This window comes from Bombina bombina, chromosome 2, assembly GCF_027579735.1.
Source record: "Bombina bombina isolate aBomBom1 chromosome 2, aBomBom1.pri, whole genome shotgun sequence".
In the NCBI taxonomy this organism is placed as follows: domain Eukaryota; kingdom Metazoa; phylum Chordata; class Amphibia; order Anura; family Bombinatoridae; genus Bombina; species Bombina bombina.
The window spans coordinates 966009849-966031829 of NC_069500.1; the positions used below are offsets into that span (position 1 = coordinate 966009849).

At 39.7% G+C, this 21981-nt stretch overlaps 1 protein-coding gene across 1 annotated transcript in view; it reads left to right on the plus strand.

The window, feature by feature from the left end:
- The window catches only part of LOC128647389 (complement C3), a 572326-nt gene that overhangs the window by 22849 nt on the left and 527496 nt on the right, over positions 1-21981 (plus strand). The window contains exon 3 of the mRNA XM_053700176.1: positions 6258-6328. Coding sequence (XP_053556151.1) covers positions 6258-6328 — 71 coding nt within the window. The remainder of the gene's footprint in view (positions 1-6257; positions 6329-21981) is intronic.

The following is a 21981-nucleotide window of genomic DNA, read 5'->3' on the forward strand; positions in this document are numbered from 1 at the left end:
CAGAAAATGCACAGACAAACACACCCTCACAGAGAGACCCACAGAAAAAAATATATACACACTCATAGAGACACCAACAAAAGCACAACAGCCACCCACAGAAACACTCACAGGAGGTACAATTTCTGCACATTGCCATCCCCTAAATCAACCGTGTGTGACATGTATGATAAAAAATTGCAGAAATTAAGAGATCACTTTTTTTGAAAATCATATTTGTAAATGTGCAAACAAACATAATTCTGTGACATTGTACATTAATGATCTGTCAAAATGGATAGATGAAGAAAAGTACTTTTGAAAGATTGACATATGTTTGTTTCCCCCCTCCCGCCATTTTCCCAAACTAAGAGCGCCACTTCAAATCTGGTGTACAAATGTTTCTGTCAGCTGTACTTATGGATTTTGAAAATGCTGTACTCTATATGGTCTTGGTGGAACCATAAGCTGTGGTACTCAGTCTCATACCATTAGATCTGGTTATATTCAGGATTTAGGCTTGTTTGTATGTTTTTCAAATTAAGTCAGCTGTAGTATAAACTGAACAGTGTTAAGTTAACCTGTCTCATTTCAAACACTGAGCAATCTTAGCCTAATAGTATAAAATTTTATGCAGATGTAAAAATCTTAGAAGAAATGTCTCCTGGCATCTGGAAAGTCCTTGCATAAAGGGGCAGTAAACTGTAATGTAATTAAAATATATACAGTAAACTCCCAGTTAACCAGAACTCAACCGACCAGAACTCTCAAGCAACCAGAATCGAAGATACTATACATATTAAAATTAACACTAACTTTGCTCTGCAGCTTCCTTTCTCTATAGTGGGCTCTCAAAGGTGAAAGCAAGCCTTTTTAATGACCCTACATAACTGCTCTTGAAAGTTGTGAACACAAAGCAGTCTAAGAATTAGACATCACGCTGCCACTGGGTGGACAAAACGGAGGCGGCATTAATATTAATTATTTGCTTTTATTTAATTATTTAAATATTAACATCAAGTAAATACAGCGTTTATAGTATAGTATGGGTTATAGAACCTAGTTAAGCCTATTTTAATAGTAACTCCCAAGCAACCAGAAACTACACTTATCCGGAATCTACCAATCCCCATAAGTGCAGGTTAACTGGGAGTTTACTGTATATATAAATAAATAAAAAATCATATCTGCCAAAAGGGCACCTACCATTTTTGTATTGAGGAGGAAACATTTCTGCATGGTTTTAAAAATAGAATTTCTACAACATTGTCAAATAATCATAAATACACTGCTGCATATTGCTAAAAAAATTGTTTTTATGGACCCCTGGCCCCACCATACAACTACTACCACACTGAAGTTGCAATCCAAAATTGCACAAAGAAATAAAAAACATCCTAAAAGGCCTACCTCCTCTGCAAATGAAAGTGATCTTCCGTCTTATTCAATCACACACTGTGCAATCTGAAGTGCCAAGTCTGTCTCACCCTGTGCACATAGTAGTTTAGTGCACACTCAGAAACCTTCTTTAAAGGGACACTCAGGTTAAATTAAATTTTCATGATTCAGATACAGCTTGTAATTTTAAACAATTTTCCAATGTACTTCCATTAAAAAAAAATGTGCACCGTCTTTTATATTTACAATTTTTGAGTCACCAGATCCTACTGAGCATGTGCAGGAATGCACAGACTATACGTATATGCATTTGTGATTGGCTGATTTCTATCACATGGTACAAGGGGAGTGGAAATATACATAACTTTGAAATTTGTTATAAAAAAATCTACTACTCATTTGAAGTTCAGACTAAGTGCTATTGCATTGTCTTGTTATCTTGCATTTGTTGATTATGCAAATCTAATGTGTTGACTGGTCCTAAAATTAAAGGAAATTATCTTCCTTTTTTACATATAGTTGTTCATGGGATATTTTCTAATCAGCTTATTATAGATATGCTGAGTATCATGTCCCTTTAAGAGCATAACAAGCAGAATTTAGAAAACAGTTATTTGTGGCTATTATCTATTTAAACACATTTTAAGAAAAGTATATATATATATATATATATATATATATATATATATATATATATATATATATATATATATATATATAAAGAAAGTTTGGGAAAAACGATTAAAGATTAAACTAAATAAATTGGCAATAATTAAGTATATTAGAAAATTAGTACCTTATTTAGGCCTAGATTTAGAGTTCGGCGGTAAAAGGGCTGTTAACGCTCCGCGGGTTTTTTTTCTGGCCGCACCATAAATTTAACTCTGGTATCGAGAGTTCAAACAAATGCTGCGTTAGGCTCCAAAAAAGGAGCGTAGAGCATTTTTACCGCAAATGCAACTCTCGATACCAGAGTTGCTTACGGACGCGGCCGGCCTCAAAAACGTGCTCGTGCACGATTCTCCCATAGGAAACAATGGGGCTGTTTGAGCTGAAAAAAAACCTAACACCTGCAAAAAAGCAGCGTTCAGCTCCTAACGCAGCCCCATTGTTTCCTATGGGGAAACACTTCCTACGTCTGCACCTAACACTCTAACATGTACCCCGAGTCTAAACATCCCTAACCTTACACTTATTAACCCCTAATCTGCCGCCCCCGCTATCGCTGACCCCTGCATTACACTTTTAACCCCTAATCTGCCGCTCCGTAAACCGCCGCCACCTACGTTATCCCTATGTACCCCTAATCTGCTGCCCTAACATGCCGACCCCTATGTTATATTTATTAACCCCTAATCTGCCCCCCACAACGTCGCCGACACCTACCTACACTTATTAACCCCTAATCTGCCGAGCGGACCTGAGCGCTACTATAATAAATGTATTAACCCCTAATCCGCCTCACTAACCCTATCATAAATAGTATTAACCCCTAATCTGCCCTCCCTAACATCGCCGACACCTACCTTCAATTATTAACCCCTAATCTGCCGACCGGAGCTCACCGCTATTCTAATAAATGTATTAACCCCTAAAGCTAAGTCTAACCCTAACACTAACACCCCCCTAACTTAAATATAATTTACATCTAACGAAATAAATTAACTCTTATTAAATAACTTATTCCTATTTAAAGCTAAATACTTACCTGTAAAATAAATCATAATATAGCTACAATATAAATTACATTTATATTATAGCTATTTTAGGATTAATATTTATTTTACAGGCAACTTTGTAATTATTTTAACCAGGTACAATAGCTATTAAATAGTTAAGAACTATTTAATAGTTACCTAGTTAAAATAATTACAAATTTACCTGTAAAATAAATCCTAACCTAAGTTATAATTAAACCTAACACTACCCTATCAATAAAATAATTAAATAAACTACCTACAATTACCTACAATTAACCTAACACTACACTATCAATAAATTAATTAAACACAATTGCTACAAATAAATACAATTAAATAAACTATCTAAAGTACAAAAAATAAAAAAGAACTAAGTTACAGAAAATAAAAAAATATTTACAAACATAAGAAAAATATTACAACAATTTTAAACTAATTACACCTACTCTAAGCCCCCTAATAAAATAACAAAGACCCCCAAAATAAAAAATTCCCTACCCTATTCTAAAATACAAAAATTACAAGCTCTTTTACCTTACCAGCCCTGAACAGGGCCCTTTGCGGGGCATGCCCCAAGAAGTTCAGCTCTTTTGCCTGTAAAAGAAAACATACAATACCCCCCCCCCCAACATTACAACCCACCACCCACATACCCCTAATCTAACCCAAACCCCCCTTAAATAAACCTAACACTAATCCCCTGAAGATCTTCCTACCTTGTCTTCACCATACCAGGTTCACCGATCCGTCCTGGCTCCAAGATCTTCATCCAACCCAAGCGGGGGTTGGCGATCCATAATCCGGTGCTGAAGAGGTCCAGAAGAGGCTCCAAAGTCTTCATCCTATCCGGCAAGAAGAGGACATCCGGACCGGCAAACATCTTCTCCAAGCCGCATCTTCTATCTTCTTCCATCCGGTGCGGAGCGGGTCCATCTTGAAGCAGGCGACGCGGATCCATCCTCTTCTTCCGATGTCTCCCGACGAATGACGGTTCCTTTAAGGGACGTCATCCAAGATGGCGTCCCTCGAATTCCGATTGGCTGATAGGATTCTATCAGCCAATCGGAATTAAGGTAGGAATTTTCTGATTGGCTGATGGAATCAGCCAATCAGAATCTAGTTCAATCCGATTGGCCGATCCAATCAGCCAATCAGATTGAGCTCGCATTCTATTGGCTGATCGGAACAGATAGAAGATGCGGCTTGGAGAAGATGTTTGCCGGTCCGGATGTCCTCTTCTTGCCGGATAGGATGAAGACTTTGGAGCCTCTTCTGGACCTCTTCAGCACCGGATTATGGATCGCCAACCCCCGCTTGGGTTGGATGAAGATCTTGGAGCCAGGACGGATCGGTGAACCTGGTATGGTGAAGACAAGGTAGGAAGATCTTCAGGGGATTAGTGTTTATTTAAGGGGGGTTTGGGTTAGATTAGGGGTATGTGGGTGGTGGGTTGTAATGTTGGGGGGGGGGGTATTGTATGTTTTCTTTTACAGGCAAAAGAGCTGAACTTCTTGGGGCATGCCCCGCAAAGGGCCCTGTTCAGGGCTGGTAAGGTAAAAGAGCTTGTAATTTTTGTATTTTAGAATAGGGTAGGGAATTTTTTATTTTGGGGGTCTTTGTTATTTTATTAGGGGGCTTAGAGTAGGTGTAATTAGTTTAAAATTGTTGTAATATTTTTCTTATGTTTGTAAATATTTTTTTATTTTCTGTAACTTAGTTCTTTTTTATTTTTTGTACTTTAGATAGTTTATTTAATTGTATTTATTTGTAGCAATTGTGTTTAATTAATTTATTGATAGTGTAGTGTTAGGTTAATTGTAGGTAATTGTAGGTAGTTTATTTAATTATTTTATTGATAGGGTAGTGTTATGTTTAATTATAACTTAGGTTAGGATTTATTTTACAGGTAAATTTGTAATTATTTTAACTAGGTAACTATTAAATAGTTCTTAACTATTTAATAGCTATTGTACCTGGTTAAAATAATTACAAAGTTGCCTGTAAAATAAATATTAATCCTAAAATAGCTATAATATAAATGTAATTTATATTGTAGCTATATTATGATTTATTTTACAGGTAAGTATTTAGCTTTAAATAGGAATAAGTTATTTAATAAGAGTTAATTTATTTCGTTAGATGTAAATTATATTTAAGTTAGGGGGGTGTTAGTGTTAGGGTTAGACTTAGCTTTAGGGGTTAATACATTTATTAGAATAGCGGTGAGCTCCGGTCGGCAGATTAGGGGTTAATAATTGAAGGTAGGTGTCGGCGATGTTAGGGAGGGCAGATTAGGGGTTAATACTATTTATGATAGGGTTAGTGAGGCGGATTAGGGGTTAATACATTTATTATAGTAGCGCTCAGGTCCGCTCGGCAGATTAGGGGTTAATAAGTGTAGGCAGGTGGAGGCGACGTTGTGGGGGGCAGATTAGGGGTTAATAAATATAACATAGGGGTCGGCGATGTTAGGGGCAGCAGATTAGGGGTACATAGGGATAACGTAGGTGGCGGCGATTTGCGGTCGGAAGATTAGGGGTTAATTATATTAAGTAGCTTGCGGCGACGTTGTGGGGGGCAAGTTAGGGGTTAATAAATATAATATAGGGGTCGGCGGGGTTAGGGGCAGCAGATTAGGGGTACATAAGTATAACGTAGGTGGCGGTCGGCAGATTAGGGGTTAAAAATTTTAATCGAGTGGCGGCGATGTGGGGGGACCTCGGTTTAGGGGTACATAGGTAGTTTATGGGTGTTAGTGTACTTTAGGGTACAGTAGTTAAGAGCTTTATAAACCGGCGTTAGCCAGAAAGCTCTTAACTCCTGCTTTTTTCAGGCAGCTGGAATCTTGTCGTTAGAGCTCTAACGCTCACTGCAGAAACGACTCTAAATACCAGCGTTAGAAAGATCCCATTGAAAAGATAGGCTACGCAAATGGCGTAGGGGGATCTGCGGTATGGAAAAGTCGCGGCTGAAAAGTGAGCGTTAGACCCTTTAATCACTGACTCCAAATACCAGCGGGCGCCCAAAACCAGCGTTAGGAGCCTCTAACGCTGGTTTTGACGGCTACCGCCGAACTCTAAATCTAGGCCTTAGAATACTCCTTTTTCCTATTTGCTGTAATTCAGATCTCCAAAAAAAATGACTTTATTTGAAATGTATTCTTGTTTTATATTCTTTCAGTGAATTACAAGATCTTCTGCACTGACCACAACATGCAACCGATTAGTCAAAGTGTTATAATCCAAATACAGGTATTTTTTTTTTCATTTTACCATTTATCTAGGTTTATATTTAAATAAATTATTACAACAATAATACATTTATGAACAACGTAATTTTATACATAATAATAGAAGTTTAGAAACTATTATCCTACAGTTACTGAAAAGGATGAAGTGATAAATGATGTACACTATAGGCTCTTTTGAGTTGTAATTTTTTTTTGTGTGTGAATAGCAGACTAGGAATATTTTTAAAATTAAAGGTCCCGATAAGAAATGTAGTTAAGGAACGCTAATACCATTCACGTGAAATATATACTTAATTTTTGTGTGTTTAGCAATACTTTTGTGAGTGGTATTCATTGCGTAAATGCAAACACAGCCATGTTCACTAGCACAATATCTAGTGATGGTACAGAAAAATAATGAAAACATAAACGTTTTGGGTTATATACAATAGGCAGCATAAGCCCATGTGGGGCAGGCAAGCAAGCCTGCTTCCTGCAATATAATAAGCTGTGGTCAGTAGACCACTGCTTCTTACACTGTCCGTTACATCTGAGATGGTGTATTAAAATCACCCCAAACACGCTCTCTCAGGGTGATTGACAGGCCCTTCTAATGAGAGAAGAGGGGGGCATTACACACTCAAGCGAGTGTCTAATGATATATCCAGGCAGCAGACTTAAGCGGAGGGGTCTGCTGCCCATCTGATGTGAAGCCGTGCAGACAGATTCTCAAGTTGAGGACCTTGTCCGCATAGCCCTTAATACATGGGTCCCTAACCACAGCCCTTTGCACTATTAACTACTAAACCACCAAATTCCGCTATGACCCCCCTCGGTTTTAAACCTAGGGGTGTAATTTAAGGAGTCTCAGAGGTTTTAGTTGATACTGGGCCTACACCTATGGGGGGCTATCTGACCCTGCAATCAGTATTTGTTTCTCTAACATGGGGCCTGGTAAGGTAAAGGCTCCACCTACACTATTGCAAAAAAAAAGGACAGAAAATGGCACTACTTACAAATGGAGTCAGGAACTACCTTATAACTAGATAATATATCTGCATATCCAATGATATTATCTGCAGACAATAGTAAATGAGGTTGGGTGCTGTGTATTCGTTACACAATAGCAAACAAGTTTTCAGTTCATGACTGAAGGGTGTGTACACCTTTAAAGCACTTACGTTCCTTAGTGGCTTAACGGGAGAGCAGTGTTACTCTGGCAGAGAGAGTTGGTAGATTAAAATATAACTTTTATACACTTGCATGACTAAGTGAGAAGGTAAAACTAAAAGAACGTGCAGGCTTGACCGACATTGCGAGTGGCTCTTTCACACCGTGGCTCAAGTATGCTCAGCTGACTCACTTAGGAACTTCACCACACAAACAAGACTTGCTTAGGGAACCCACTGTCTTTGAACGTCTATGCTTTATGGATTCATTACCACAGGGATCCCTGTCATTAGCTAAAAAACTTTTAGACGTGTCCTCCACACCTCCTCTTCCATCATTTTCACCCCAGTGGCAAAAGGAATTGGGTATTACTCTCACAGCAGAGCAATGGAACAATATATTCCAACACACACACAAATCATCGCACTCCCCTAGAATACTCAAGCTGAATCACAAAATTCTATTCCGCTGGTATCTCACCCCGAATAGGATCAAACAAATATACACCAACGCTAATGACTCATGCTGGCGAGGATGTGGCGAACTTGGCACCATGACTCACATCTGGTAGCAATGTAAACACTTGACCCCATTCTGGAAGAAAATTTAAACATAATACAAATAAATATTAGGGGACTCCACATTACAGCCTACAACAGCACTCTTTAACCACAAGGTGGGAATACATTGCAGGATTATGTGGAAATTATTACAGATTGGTCTTAACAGTGCAAAATCTTTAACCCTTTGAGTGCTAATGACGGCTCTGAGCCATCACAGAGTTTCCCACTCTGGTGCTAATGATGGCTCAGAGCCATCACTAGCACTCTCCCACCTTGAGGGAAATCTGGGGGCTCCCACCCGCTCCTACCCTGGGGATCGTGCCTGTAGAGTGACAGGCATCGCCGGGGCTTGCCATTTTGCGTGGTGACATCACACGCAATAACATGATGACATCACTGTGCAACTTATTTATACTTAACTATCGCCTAGATTTAGAGTTTGGCGTTAGCCGTCAAAACCAGCGTTAGAGGCTCCTAACGCTGGTTTTGGGCTACCGCTGGTATTTAGAGTTTTGTAGGTAAGGGTCTAACGCTCACTTTGCAGCCGCGACTTTTCCATACCGCAGATCCCCCTACGCCATTTGCGTATCCTATCTTTTCAAAGGGATCTTTCTACCGCTGGTATTTAGAGTCTTGGCTGAAGTGAGCGTTAGAAATCTAACGACAAAACTCCAGCCGCAGAAAAAAGTCAGGAGTTAAGAGCTTTCTGGGCTAACGCCGGTTCATAAAGCTCTTAACTACTGTGCTCTAAAGTACACTAACACCCATAAACTACCTATGTACCCCTAAACCGAGGTCCCCCCACATCGCCGCCACTCTATTATAATTTTTTAGCCCCTAATCTGCCGACCGCACACCGCCGCAACCTACGTTATCCCTATGAACCCCTAATCTGTTGCCCCTAACACCGGCAACCACTATATTATATTTATTAACCCCTAATCTGCCGCCCCCAACGTTGCCACCACCTACTACAATTATTAACCCCTAATCTGCCGACCGGACCTCACCGCCACTATAATAAATGTATTAACCCCTAATCCGCCTCACTCCCGCCTCAATAACCCTATAATAAATAGTATTAACCTCTAATCTGCCCTCTCTAACATCGCCGACACCTAACTTCAAGTATTAACCCCTAATCTGCCGACCAGACCTCACCGCTACTCTAATAAATGTATTAACCCCTAAAGCTAAGTCTAACCTTAACCCTAACACCCCCCTAAGTTAAATATAATTTAAATCTAACGAAATAAATTAACTCTTATTAAATAAATTATTCCTATTTAAAGCTAAATACTTACCTGTAAAATAAACCCTAATATAGCTACAATATAAATTATAATTATATTGTAGCTATTTTAGGATTAATATTTATTTTACAGGCAACTTTGTATTTATTTTAACCAGGTAAAATAGCTATTAAATAGTTAATAACTATTTAATAGCTACCTAGTTAAATTAATTACAAAATTACCTGTTAAATAAATCCTAACCTAAGTTACAATTAAACCTAACACTACACTATCAATAAATTAATTAAATAAAATACCTACAAATAAATACAATTAAATAAACTAACTAAAGTACAAAAAATAAAAAAGAACTAAGTTACAAAAAATAAAAAAATATTTACAAACATTAGAAAAATATTACAACAATTTTAAACTAATTACACTTACTCTAAGCCCCCTAATAAAATAACAAAGCCCCCCAAAATAAAAAAATGCCCTACCCTATTCTAAAATTAAAATAGAAAAGCTCTTTTACCTTACCAGCCCTTAAAAGGGCCCTTTGCGGGGCATGCCCCAAAGAATTCAGCTCTTTTGCCTGTAAAAAACAAACAAACATACAATACCCCCCCAACATTACAACCCACCACCCACATACCCCTAATCTAACCCAAACCCCCCTTAAATAAACCTAACACTAAGCCCCTGAAGATCTCTTTACCTTGTCTTCACCTCACCGGGTTCACCGATCGGTCCAGAAGAGGGTCCGAAGTCTTCATCCAAGCCCAAGCGGGGGCTGAAGAGTGACGTCCATCCTCCGGCTGAAGTCTTGATCCAAACGGTGGCTGAAGAAGTCCATCATCGGGCTGAAGTCTTGATCCAAGCGGGCGCTGAAGAAGTCCATCATCGGGATGAAGTCTTCTATCAAGCGGCATCTTCAATCTTCTTTCTTCCGGAGCCATCTTCTTCCAGCCGACGCGGATCCATCCTCTTCTACCGACGCCTACTCGCCGAATGACGATTCCTTTAAATGACATCATCCAAGATGGCGTCCCTCGAATTCCGATTGGCTGATAGGATTCTATCAGCCAATCGGAATTAAGGTAGGAAAATTCTGATTGGCTGATGGAATCAACCAATCAGATTCAAGTTCAATCCGATTGGCTGATTGGATCAGCCAATCAGATTGAGCTCGCATTCTATTGGCTGTTCCGATCAGCCAATAGAATGCAAGCTCAATCTGATTGGCTGAACTATATTAGGATTTATTTTACAGGTAAGTATTTAGCTTTGAATAGGAATAATTTATTTAATAAGAGTTAATTTATTTCGTTAGATTTAAATTATATTTAACTTAGGGCGGTGTTAGGGTTAAGGTTAGACTTAGCTTTAGGGGTTAATACATTTATTAGAGTAGCGGTGAGGTCCGGTCGGCAGATTAGGGGTTAATACTTGAAGTTAGGTGTCGGCGATGTTAGGGAGGGCAGATTAGGGGTTAATACTATTTATTATAGGGTTATTGAGGCAGGAGTGAGGAGGATTAAGGGTTAATAACTTTATTATAGTAGCGGTGAGGTCCGGTCGGCAGATTAGGGGTTAATAATTGTAGGTAGGTGGCGGCGACGTTGGGGGCGGAAGATTAGGGGTTAATAAATATAATATAGGGGTCGGTGGTGTTAGGGGCAGCAGATTAGGGGTACATAGGGATAGCGTAGGTTGCGGCGGTGTACGGAGCGGCAGATTAGGGGTTAAAAAATATATGCAGGGGTCAGCGATAGCGGGGGCGGCAGATTAGGGGTTAATAAGTATAAGGCTAGGGGTGTTTAGACTCGGGGTACATGTAAGGGTGTTAGGTGCAGACTTAGGAAGTGTTTCCCCATAGGAAACAATGGGGCTGCTTTAGGAGCTGAACGCTGCTTTTTTGCAGCTCAAACTGCCCCATTGTTTTCTATGGGGGAATCGTGCACAAGCACGTTTTTGAAGCTGGCCGCGTCCGTAAGCACCGCTGGTATTTAGAGTTGCAGTGGCGGTAAATAGTCGATACGCTCCCTTTTTGGAGCCTAACGCAGCCCTTCTGTGAACTCTAAATACCAGCGGTATTTAAAAGGTGCAGGGAAAAAAAAGCCAGTGTTAGATACGCGGGTCGTTATCGACAAAACTCTAAATCTAGCCGTATGTTAAGTATAGGAGCAGGGGGTATGCTGCTTTAAAGCCTGTATCTCAGGCATCTAAGTAGCTACAGACCCCCAAGACCCACCATTGGAAAGGTAATCGTCTAATCTTTCCAACAGTGTAAGTCTTGAAAAAAATAAAAAGTTAAAAAAAATTGTTCACAAAATAATTAAAAAAAATTTTAAAAAAATCTTAGCACCCAGGTGGGAAAGTGCTTAGCACTCAAAGGGTTAATAGCTAGAAAATAGAAATCTCCATGCATACCCACACTATGTGAGTGGGTACTCAACACGTCAGAACTTTTGAGGAATGCTCATACTTTAAAACAGGAAATATGGCCTTCTTCCAGGAGGTCATTTTCTATTGGGAATCTCTTACACATACTGTCCTCCCGTAAACCCCCCCCTTTTTTTCTTGGAGTGACCATATCCTCTTCCCTCTATCCCAGTCCCCCCCATACTTCTCTTGTCTGATATTACCCCTGCTCCTTTATATGTCTCTCCTTCCCTCCCCCCTCCTCTTATCTCCTTTCTATCTTTGTCTCACCTTTAACAAGTGGTTCTTTGATCTCAGGGTCTCAGATTACGGTAAATATCAGAAACGACACTGAGATAGATAATGTATTGTTTTCTTTTTCTGAGTAAAGGGAATGCATATTAAGTAGAACTACTGCCCACTTCAGATAGGTTTAACCATATATAAGGGCGACATCCCGTTTGACGCAAACAAGTAACGGCATAAGGACTACTTTTTTCCAACAGCCAGGACTCAACTCCGTTGAGCATAATGATTTATAGATCACAATTGGCATTAAGAATTGTAAAATGTAGCCATGATGCACAGACCCTGCAATTCTTAATTTTTTGTTGTTTATTTTATTATTGTATGAACATTGTTTACATCAAAAAAAAAATTGAAAATTAAAAAAAATAATAATAAAAAAAATATATAACTTTTATTTCACCATATAAAAATAAGACATACAGATTAAAAACACAAGTCATGACTTGCTGGACGGAGAGAATGAACTTTCAATAATGATATCAATGAGCTTGTGGTAAGGCTACTCTCATAGGCCTAGGATGTAGGTGTGAATCCATGGTCTAAAGTGTAGTCATTACACAAGGGCTAAGAGGTTCCCTAAATTAACTGAAGGGTACAAACGAGCAGGAATTCTATGCACATTGAACTGATGTAATAAAGATATACTCTGAATAATTAGGGCTTGCAACAATGTAACCAAATGAATACCAGAATAATATATGTGTAACCTATGCTGCTGGAATGAAAACTCAGCCACAGAGATTCAGAAACTCTTTTTTTTTAATTTGGCTGCTGGCTCAGCATCTGCTTATTATACAGACAGGAAGGCAACATTTAAAATAGAGGTCCTGCAACAGCCCTTGCAATGGGGCACAGTAAGGTCAAGTTATGTCCATGTTTTAATCTTTACCACCCCAACTTGCAATAACCCCCTGGTAAAACCTCTAACTGCTATTAACCACAAAAATACCAAAATCTTCAATGCAAACCCACATGACAACAACCCCCCTAAAGGGACACTAAACCCCTTGAGATTTTTATATAAAATGGTTCGTTATACACATAAACAATTTGCATTATATTTTCATGGTTTATTTTGCTCCCTTTTCAAGTAATTTAGCTCTTAAAATTGAGCAATTTCTATTTCTTAGAACTTGTAATGCCCCTGCTGACTTCCCTAAGACCAAATCTGCTACATATCCTAATTGGTTTTATTAGATGACAACTGAAAAACTATTTATTTTAAACTAAATTTGTGACATTGGCTAGCCTTGTTGTCTGTGAACTGAACTAAAGCCCAGATTGGCTCCTTCAAATAAAGCATATTGTGGGTTAAATTTGGTTATTGAAAAATAATTGCAATAAAAAGGATGCTAATTTGTTTTAGAAATATTAAGATTTGGCTGATATGTTATTCTATAGCAACACAACAGAAATGTCTTGTAATTACAAGGTGTTTACTGTCCCTTTAACTATATACCACTAAATCTCCACAACACCCAAGTGAAAAATTACCCCACTGCTAAAAACCCTAACCACTATTAACTGCTAAATTGCCACAAACCCCAAGACAAAGAACCTTCTGCTAAAACTCCATAACCTCTTGTTACCCCCACTGCAAGCACAACCTACTTAAAATGTATCCCCCTGCAAGACCCCTATCCTAAAATGACCCCAACCTAAGACCCCTTACCTAAAGTAACCTTTAAACTAAGACCCATGCACTGTGGACATCCCAATGCAAACCCTCCAACCTAAACTGACTTCTACTCTAAGATCTTCTGGCTTACTTCCTAACCTAAGACCCTCTGAGATTGGTTCCACCTGCACAACCCCCTACCACCTAAACATAGCCCTATCCTAGCACCCACTTCTACCATGCAACTTCCCTTAATTTCCCAAGTTAATCATACTGAAAAAAGTTGCTAAAAAATAGTACTCTAAAACATTGGCACACTATGATATATAAAATAAAGTAAAGTATATTAGTCCCAATGATACACTCATGTTTGTGTCAATTGCTTCAGCTTGTTAAATTACGAATATTACTTAAAGGAAAACACATCGTGCACAATAGTGAAATTCGTTTAATAGTGAAACGTTTAATGAAGCCAAATGTGTACTCACAGGATTTTGAGCATTAAAACATGCTCAAATTGAAGCGCTTGCCTGAGTTATACTGTCAGGCTACCAGTATATTATCCACAATGATCTCCCTAGTAAAAACAATATTTATTAAAATGTAATATTATAAAAACAAGCAATACACAGTGTGATATATTGTCACTAAGGGCTTCATTTCAGAGGGCTAATACAAAGTAATTTGGTACATAGGCCTCTATTTATCAAGCCGCCGACTTTCTTGCATTTGACGGCCCCAACACGCTCACCTCAGATCGCCTAACATCGCCACCGCGGACCTGAATACACTCTCCAAAATGATCAAAAAAGCTGTCAAAAAGCCGCGCACCAAGTACGGAGCGATGAGCAGCGGACTTTTGTTAACTAACAGTCATCGATCTTGCTGCTCTTTGGCTTTTTTACAGCTTTCTTGCTATACTGTCACTAAGCACCCACACTATACTATACTGTTTACCCCCTAAACCGCCGCTCCGGAGCCCCCCGCAACTAAATAAAGTTATTAACCCCTAAACCACCACTCCCGGAGCCCACCGCCACCTACATTATACATATTAACCCCTAATCTGCCGCTCCTGGAGCCCACCGCCACCTACATTATACATATTAACCCCTAATCTGCCGCCCCTATACCGCTGCCACCTACATAAAGTTATTAACCCCTAAACGCTGCTCCCGGACCCCGCCGCAACTAAATAAAATGTTTAACCCCTAAACCGCCGCTCCCGGAGCCCACCGCCACCTACATTATACATATTAACACCTAAACTGCCCCCCTACACTGCCGCCACTATATTAAATGAATTAACCCCTAAACCTAAGTCTAACCCTAACACCCCCCTAACTTAAATATAATTTAAATTAATCTAAATAAATATTCCTATAATTAAATAAATTATTCCTATTTAAAACTAAATACCTATAAAATAAACCCTAAGATAGCTACAATATAATTAATAATTACATTGTAGCTATTTTAGGGTTTATTTTTATTTTACAGGCAACTTTGTATTTATTTTAACTAGGTAGAATAGTTATTAAATAGTTATTAACTATTTAATAACTACCTAGCTAAAATAAATACAAAATTACCTGTAAAATAAATCCTAACCTAAGTTACAAATACACCTAACACTACACTATCAATAAATTAAATAAATTAACTACAATTACCTACAATTAAATAAAATTAACTAAAGTACAAAAAAAACCCACACTAAATTACAGAAAATAAAAAAATAATTACAAGAATTTTAAGCTAATTACACCTAACCTAAGCCCCCTAATAAAAGAAAAAAGCCCCCCAAAATAATAAAAATCCCTACTCTACACTAAATTACAAATAGCCTTTAAAAGGGCTTTTTGCGGGGCATTGCCCCAAAGTAATCAGCTTTTTTACCTGCAAAAAAAAAAAAAATACAACCACCCCAACATAGTTTAATAATTATTCATGTATATGTTCAGTGTAAGGGTAGGCTGACCATATTGCCGCTTTAAAAAGGGACACATATAAAAAATACATATGTCAGGGCTGTTTTCAGGGCTGTTTAAAGAAATGTTTTGTATAAGAACCCTGACATATGTATTTCTCTTGTTAAGTGTATCTAGTCCACGGATCATCCATTACTTGTGGGATATTCTCCTTCCCAACAGGAAGTTGCAAGAGGATCACCCACAGCAGAGCTGCTATATAGCTCCTCCCTTCACTGCCATATCCAGTCATTCTCTTGCAACTCTCAACAAAGATGGACGTAGTAAGAGGAGAGTGGTGTATTATAGTTAGTTTTTTAACTTCAATCAAAAGTTTGTTATTTTTAAATGGTGCCGGAGTGTACTGTTTCATCTCAGGCAGCATTAGAAGAAGAATCTGCCTGTGATTTCTATGATCTTAGCAGAAGTAACTAAGATCCACTGCCGTTCTCACATATTCTGAGGAGTGAGGTAACTTCAGAGGGGGAATGGCGTGCAGGTTTTCCTGCAATAAGGTATGTGCAGTTAATATATTTCTAGGGATGGAATTTGCTAGAAAAATGCTGTTGATACCGGATTAATGTAAGTTAAGCCTTAAATGCAGTGATAGCGACTGGTATCAGGCTTATTAACAGAGATACATACTCTTATAAAAGTGTAATATAAAAAGTTTGCTGGCATGTTAATCGTTTTTATATATATTTGGTGACAAAACTTATTGGGGCCTAGTTTTTTTCCACATGGCTGGTTTGATTTTTGCCTAGAAACAGTTTCCTGAAGCTTTCCACTTTTGCAATATGAGTGGGAAGGGCCTATTTTAGTGCTTTTCTGTGCAGATAAAAATACTGACAGAGACATTCAGCTTCCCTCTGCATGATACAGGACATCTCTGAAGGGCTCAAAAGGCTTCAAAGTTGTGTTTGAGGAGGGTTACAATCACAGTAGTCTGTGGCAGTTGTTGTGACTGTGTTTAAAAAACGTTTTTGTCATTTATTATTCTGTTTTTGTTATTAAGGGGTTAATCATCCATTTTCAAGTGGGTGCAATGCTCTGCTGACTTGTTACATACACTGTAAAAATGTTGTTAGTGTAACTGCCTTTTTTCACTGTTATTTAAAATTTTGTCAAAATTTGTTTCTCTTAAAGGCACAGTAACGTTTTTTATATTGCTTGTTAACTTGCTTTAAAGTGTTTTCCAAGCTTGCTAGTCTCATTGCTAGTCTGTACAAACATGTCTGAAACAGAGGATACTTGTTCATTATGTTTAAAAGCCATGGTGGAGCCCCATAGGAGAATGTGTACTAAATGTATTAATTTCACCTTAAACAGTAAAGATCAGTCTTTATCTATAAAAGAATTGTCACCAGAGGGGTCTGTCGAGGGGGAACTAACTCTCCCCACGTGTCGGACCCTTCGCCTCCCGCTCAAGGGACGCACGCTAATATGGCGCCAAGTACATCAGGGACGCCCATAGCGATTACTTTGCAGGACATGGCTGCAATCATGAATAATACCCTGTCAGAGGTATTATCCAGATTGCCTGAATTGAGACGCAAGAGCGATAGCTCTGGGGTTAGACGAGATACAGAGCGCGTAGATGCTGTAGGAGCCATGTCTGATACTGCGTCACAATATGCAGAACCTGAGGACGGAGAGCTTCAGACTGTGGGTGACGTCTCTGAATCGGGGAGACCTGATTCAGAGATTTCTAATTTTAAATTTAAGCTTGAGAACCTCCGTGTATTGCTTGGGGAGGTATTAGCTGCTCTGAATGACTGTGACACAATTGCAGTGCCAGAGAAATTGTGTAGGCTGGATAAATACTATGCAGTGCCGGTGAGTACTGATGTTTTTCCAATACCTAAAAGGCTTACAGAAATTATTAGTAAGGAGTGGGATAGGCCCTTTTCCCCACCTCCTATATTTAGAAAAATGTTTCCAATAGATGCCACTACACGGGACATATGGCAGACTGTCCCTAAGGTGGAGGGAGCAGTTTCTACTTTAGCAAAGCGTACCACTATCCCGGTTGAGGACAGTTGTGCTTTTTCAGATCCAATGGATAAAAAATTAGAGGGTTACCTTAAGAAAATGTTTATTCAACAAGGTTTTATTTTACAGCCCCTTGCATGCATTGCGCCTGTCACTGCTGCGGCGGCATTCTGGTTTGAGGCCCTGGAAGAGGCCATCCATACAGCTCCATTGACTGAAATTGTTGACAAGTTTAGAACTCTTAAGCTAGCTAACTCATTTGTTTCTGATGCCATTGTTCATTTGATTAAACTAACGGCTAAGAATTCCGGATTCGCCATCCAGGCGTGTAGGGCGCTATGGCTCAAATCCTGGTCAGCTGATGTGACTTCAAAGTCTAAATTACTCAACATTCCTTTCAAGGGGCAGACCTTATTCGGGCCTGGTTTGAAAGAAATTATTGCTGACATTACTGGAGGTAAGGGTCATACCCTTCCTCAGGACAGGGCCAAATCAAAGGCCAAACAGTCTAATTTTCGTGCCTTTCGAAATTTCAAGGCAGGTGCAGCATCAACTTCCTCTGCTTCAAAACAAGAGGGAACTTTTGCTCAATCCAAGCAGGCCTGGAAACCTAACCAGTCCTGGAACAAGGGCAAGCAGGCCAGAAAGCCTGCTGCTGCCTCTAAGACAGCATGAAGGAGCGCCCCCCTATCCGACAACGGATCTAGTAGGGGGCAGACTCTCTCTCTTCGCCCAGGCGTGGGCAAGAGATGTTCAGGATCCCTGGGCGTTGGAGATCATATCTCAGGGATATCTTCTGGACTTCAAAGCTTCTCCTCCACAAGGGAGATTTCACCTTTCAAGATTATCTGCAAACCAGATAAAGGAAGAGGCATTCCTAAGCTGCGTACAAGATCTCCTTGTAATGGGAGTGATCCATCCAGTTCCGCGGACGGAACAAGGACAGGGGTTTTATTCAAATCTGTTTGTGGTTCCCAAAAAAGAGGGAACCTTCAGACCAATTTTGGATTTAAAGATCCTAAACAAATTCCTCAGAGTTCCGTCATTCAAGATGGAAACTATTCGAACCATTTTACCCATGATCCAAGAGGGTCAGTACATGACCACAGTGGACTTAAAGGATGCCTACTTTCACATTCCGATTCACAAGAATCATCATGAGTTCCTGAGGTTTGCCTTTCTAGACAGGCATTACTAATTTGTAGCTCTTCCATTCGGGTTGGCTACAGCCCCAAGAATTTTTACAAAGGTTCTGGGCTCACTTCTGGCGGTCCTAAGACCGCGAGGCATAGCGGTGGCTCCTTACCTGGATGATATCCTGATACAGGCGTCAAGCTTTCAAATTGCCAAATCTCATACAGAGATAGTTCTGGCATTCCTGAGGTCGCATGGGTGGAAAGTGAACGAAGAAAAGAGTTCTCTATCTCCTCTCACGAGGGTTTCCTTCCTAGGGACTCTAATAGATTCTGTAGAAATGAAAATTTACCTGACGGAGTCCAGGTTATCAAAACTTCTAAATGCTTGCTGTGTTCTTCACTCCATTCCGCGCCCCACGGTGGCTCAGTGCATGGAAGTAATCGGCTTAATGGTAGCGGCGATGGACATAGTGCCATTCGCGCGCCTGCATCTCAGACCGCTGCAATTATGCATACTCAGTCAGTGGAATGGGGATTACACAGATTTGTCCCCTCTACTAAATCTGGATCAAGAAACCAGAGATTCTCTTCTCTGGTGGTTATCTCGGGCCCATCTGTCCAAGGGTATGACCTTTTGCAGACCAGATTGGACAATTGTAACAACAGATGCCAGCCTTCTAGGTTGGGGTGCAGTCTGGAACTCCCTGAAGGCTCAGGGTTCATGGACTCAGGAGGAGAAACTCCTCCCAATAAATATTCTGGAGTTAAGAGCAGTATTCCATGCTCTTCTGGCTTGGCCTCAGCTAGCAACACTGAGGTTCATCAGATTTCAGTCGGACAACATCACGACTGTGGCTTACATCAACCATCAAGGGGGAACCAGGAGTTCCCTAGCGATGTCAGAAGTCTCCAAGAGAATTCGCTGGGCAGAGACTCACTCTTGCCACCTGTCAGCGATGTATATCCCAGATGTAGAGAACTGGGAGGCGGATTTTCTAAGTCATCAGACTTTTCATCTGGGGGAATGGGAACTCCATCCGGAGGTGTTTGCTCCATTGGTTCTCCGTTGGGGCAAACCAGAATTGGATCTCATGGCATCTCGCCAGAACGCCAAGCTTCCTTGTTACGGATCCAGGTCCAGGGACCCAGAAGCGGCACTGATAGATGCTCTAGCAGCGCCTTGGTTCTTCAACCTGGTTCTTCAACCTGCTCCCTCGTCTGATTGCCAAAATCAAACAGGAAAGAGCATCGGTGATATTGATAGCGCTTGCGTGGCCACGCAGGACCTGGTATGCAGACCTAGTGGACATGTCATCCTTTCCACCATGGACTCTGCCTCTGAGACAAGACCTTCTAATACAAGGTCCTTTCAATCATCCGAATCTACTTTCTCTGAGACTGACTGCATGGAGATTGAACGCTTGATCCTATCAAAGCGTGGCTTCTCCGAGTCAGTAATTGATACCTTAATACAGGCACGAAAGCATGTCACCAGGAAAATTTACCACAAGATATGGCGTAAATATCTTCATTGGTGTGAATCCAAGAATTACTCATGGAGTAGGGTTAGGATTCCTAGGATATTGTCCTTCCTCCAAGAGGGTTTGGACAAAGGATTATCAGCTAGTTCTTTAAAGGGACAGATTTCTGCTCTGTCTATTCTTTTACACAAGCGTCTGGCAGAAGTTCCAGACGTTCAGGCATTTTGTCAGGCTTTAGTTAGAATTAAGCCTGTGTTTAAACCTCTTGCTCCTCCATGGAGCTTAAACTTGGTTCTTAAAGTTCTTCAAGGGGTTCCGTTTGAACCCCTTCATTCTATTGATATCAAACTTCTTTCATGGAAAGTTCTTTTTTCTGATGGCTATTTCCTCTGCTCGAAGAGTCTCTGAGTTATCTGCCTTACATTGTGATTCTCCTTATCTGATCTTTCATTCAGATAAAGTTGTTCTGCGTACAAAACCTGGGTTTTTACCTAAGGTGGTTTCTAACAAGAATATCAATCAAGAGATTGTTGTTCCATCATTATGTCCTAATCCTTCTTCAAAGAAGGAACGTCTTTTGCATAATCTAGACGTAGTCCGTGCCTTGAAGTTTTACTTACAGGCTACTAAAGATTTTCGCCAAACATCTAACCTGTTTGTTGTTTACTGCTCTGAGGTGGCGGACAGACATTGCCGAAAATCAACCCGATCCAATACAATTGGGTTGATTGACATCCCCTGCTGGTGGTTGATTGGCCGCCAATCTGCAGGGGGCGGCGTTGCACCAGCAGTTCACATTATCAGATCATGTCCACTCGCACATTAATAAATAGGCCCCTAAGGCTGCCTCATTAGCCAACAGCAACGTATAATGAATGCTTCAAAGGCCCATACAATTAAATTGTGTCCACTAAGATGATCCACGTAAATAAATAGGTGGTAATAAATCAGTTTAATAGTTGCTCATAAGAATGTTCAGCATAAAGCTGATTCATCAGCTAGCAATAGTGTATATTATAATTCGTGCTTCGAAGGCTCATACAATTAAATTGTGCCCACTATGATGTTCCACATAAATATATGGATAGAAGTAAATCAGTTTGATAATTGCTCATAGATACTGTATGTTCAGCGTAATATAGTGTAATTGGTGCTTCAAAGCTTCATACAATTGGATTCTGCCTATTGTAGTGTTCCACATGAATACATGGATGGCAATGAGTCAGTTAAATAATTGCTCATGAGTGTGTTCAACATAAAGTTGACTCATCAACCAACAGAAGTATGTGGTAAAATATATATTTCAAAGGATATGTTTATTGAACAGCTGTGCGTATAATTCCATAAAAGGCAACAATATATCAGTAGGTAAACCACCAAGGAGTGTGTATATATATATATATATATATATATATATATATATATATATATATATATATATATATATATATATAATCTATATACTATAAGTTATACCTCTAATGAGTTTATTAATGCATCAGAATTCAGAATCATACTTCACCTGCTCCCAGCTGCAGGTAAAAAAAAATAAAAAATGAAGAAATGAACAGCAGCCAATCAGCATCAGCAGTGCTGAGGTCATGAACTCTTATTGTGATCTCATGAGATTTGACTTAACTCTCATGAGATTTCATAGTAAGCTTCCTTTACCTGATTGGTGAAATAATATGAGAGTTCACGAGGCTCATCCTTTTAGCTGTCCCAGGACAGACACACTAAAATGCTGCTTAGAAATCCTTTACAATGGAAGGTGGCT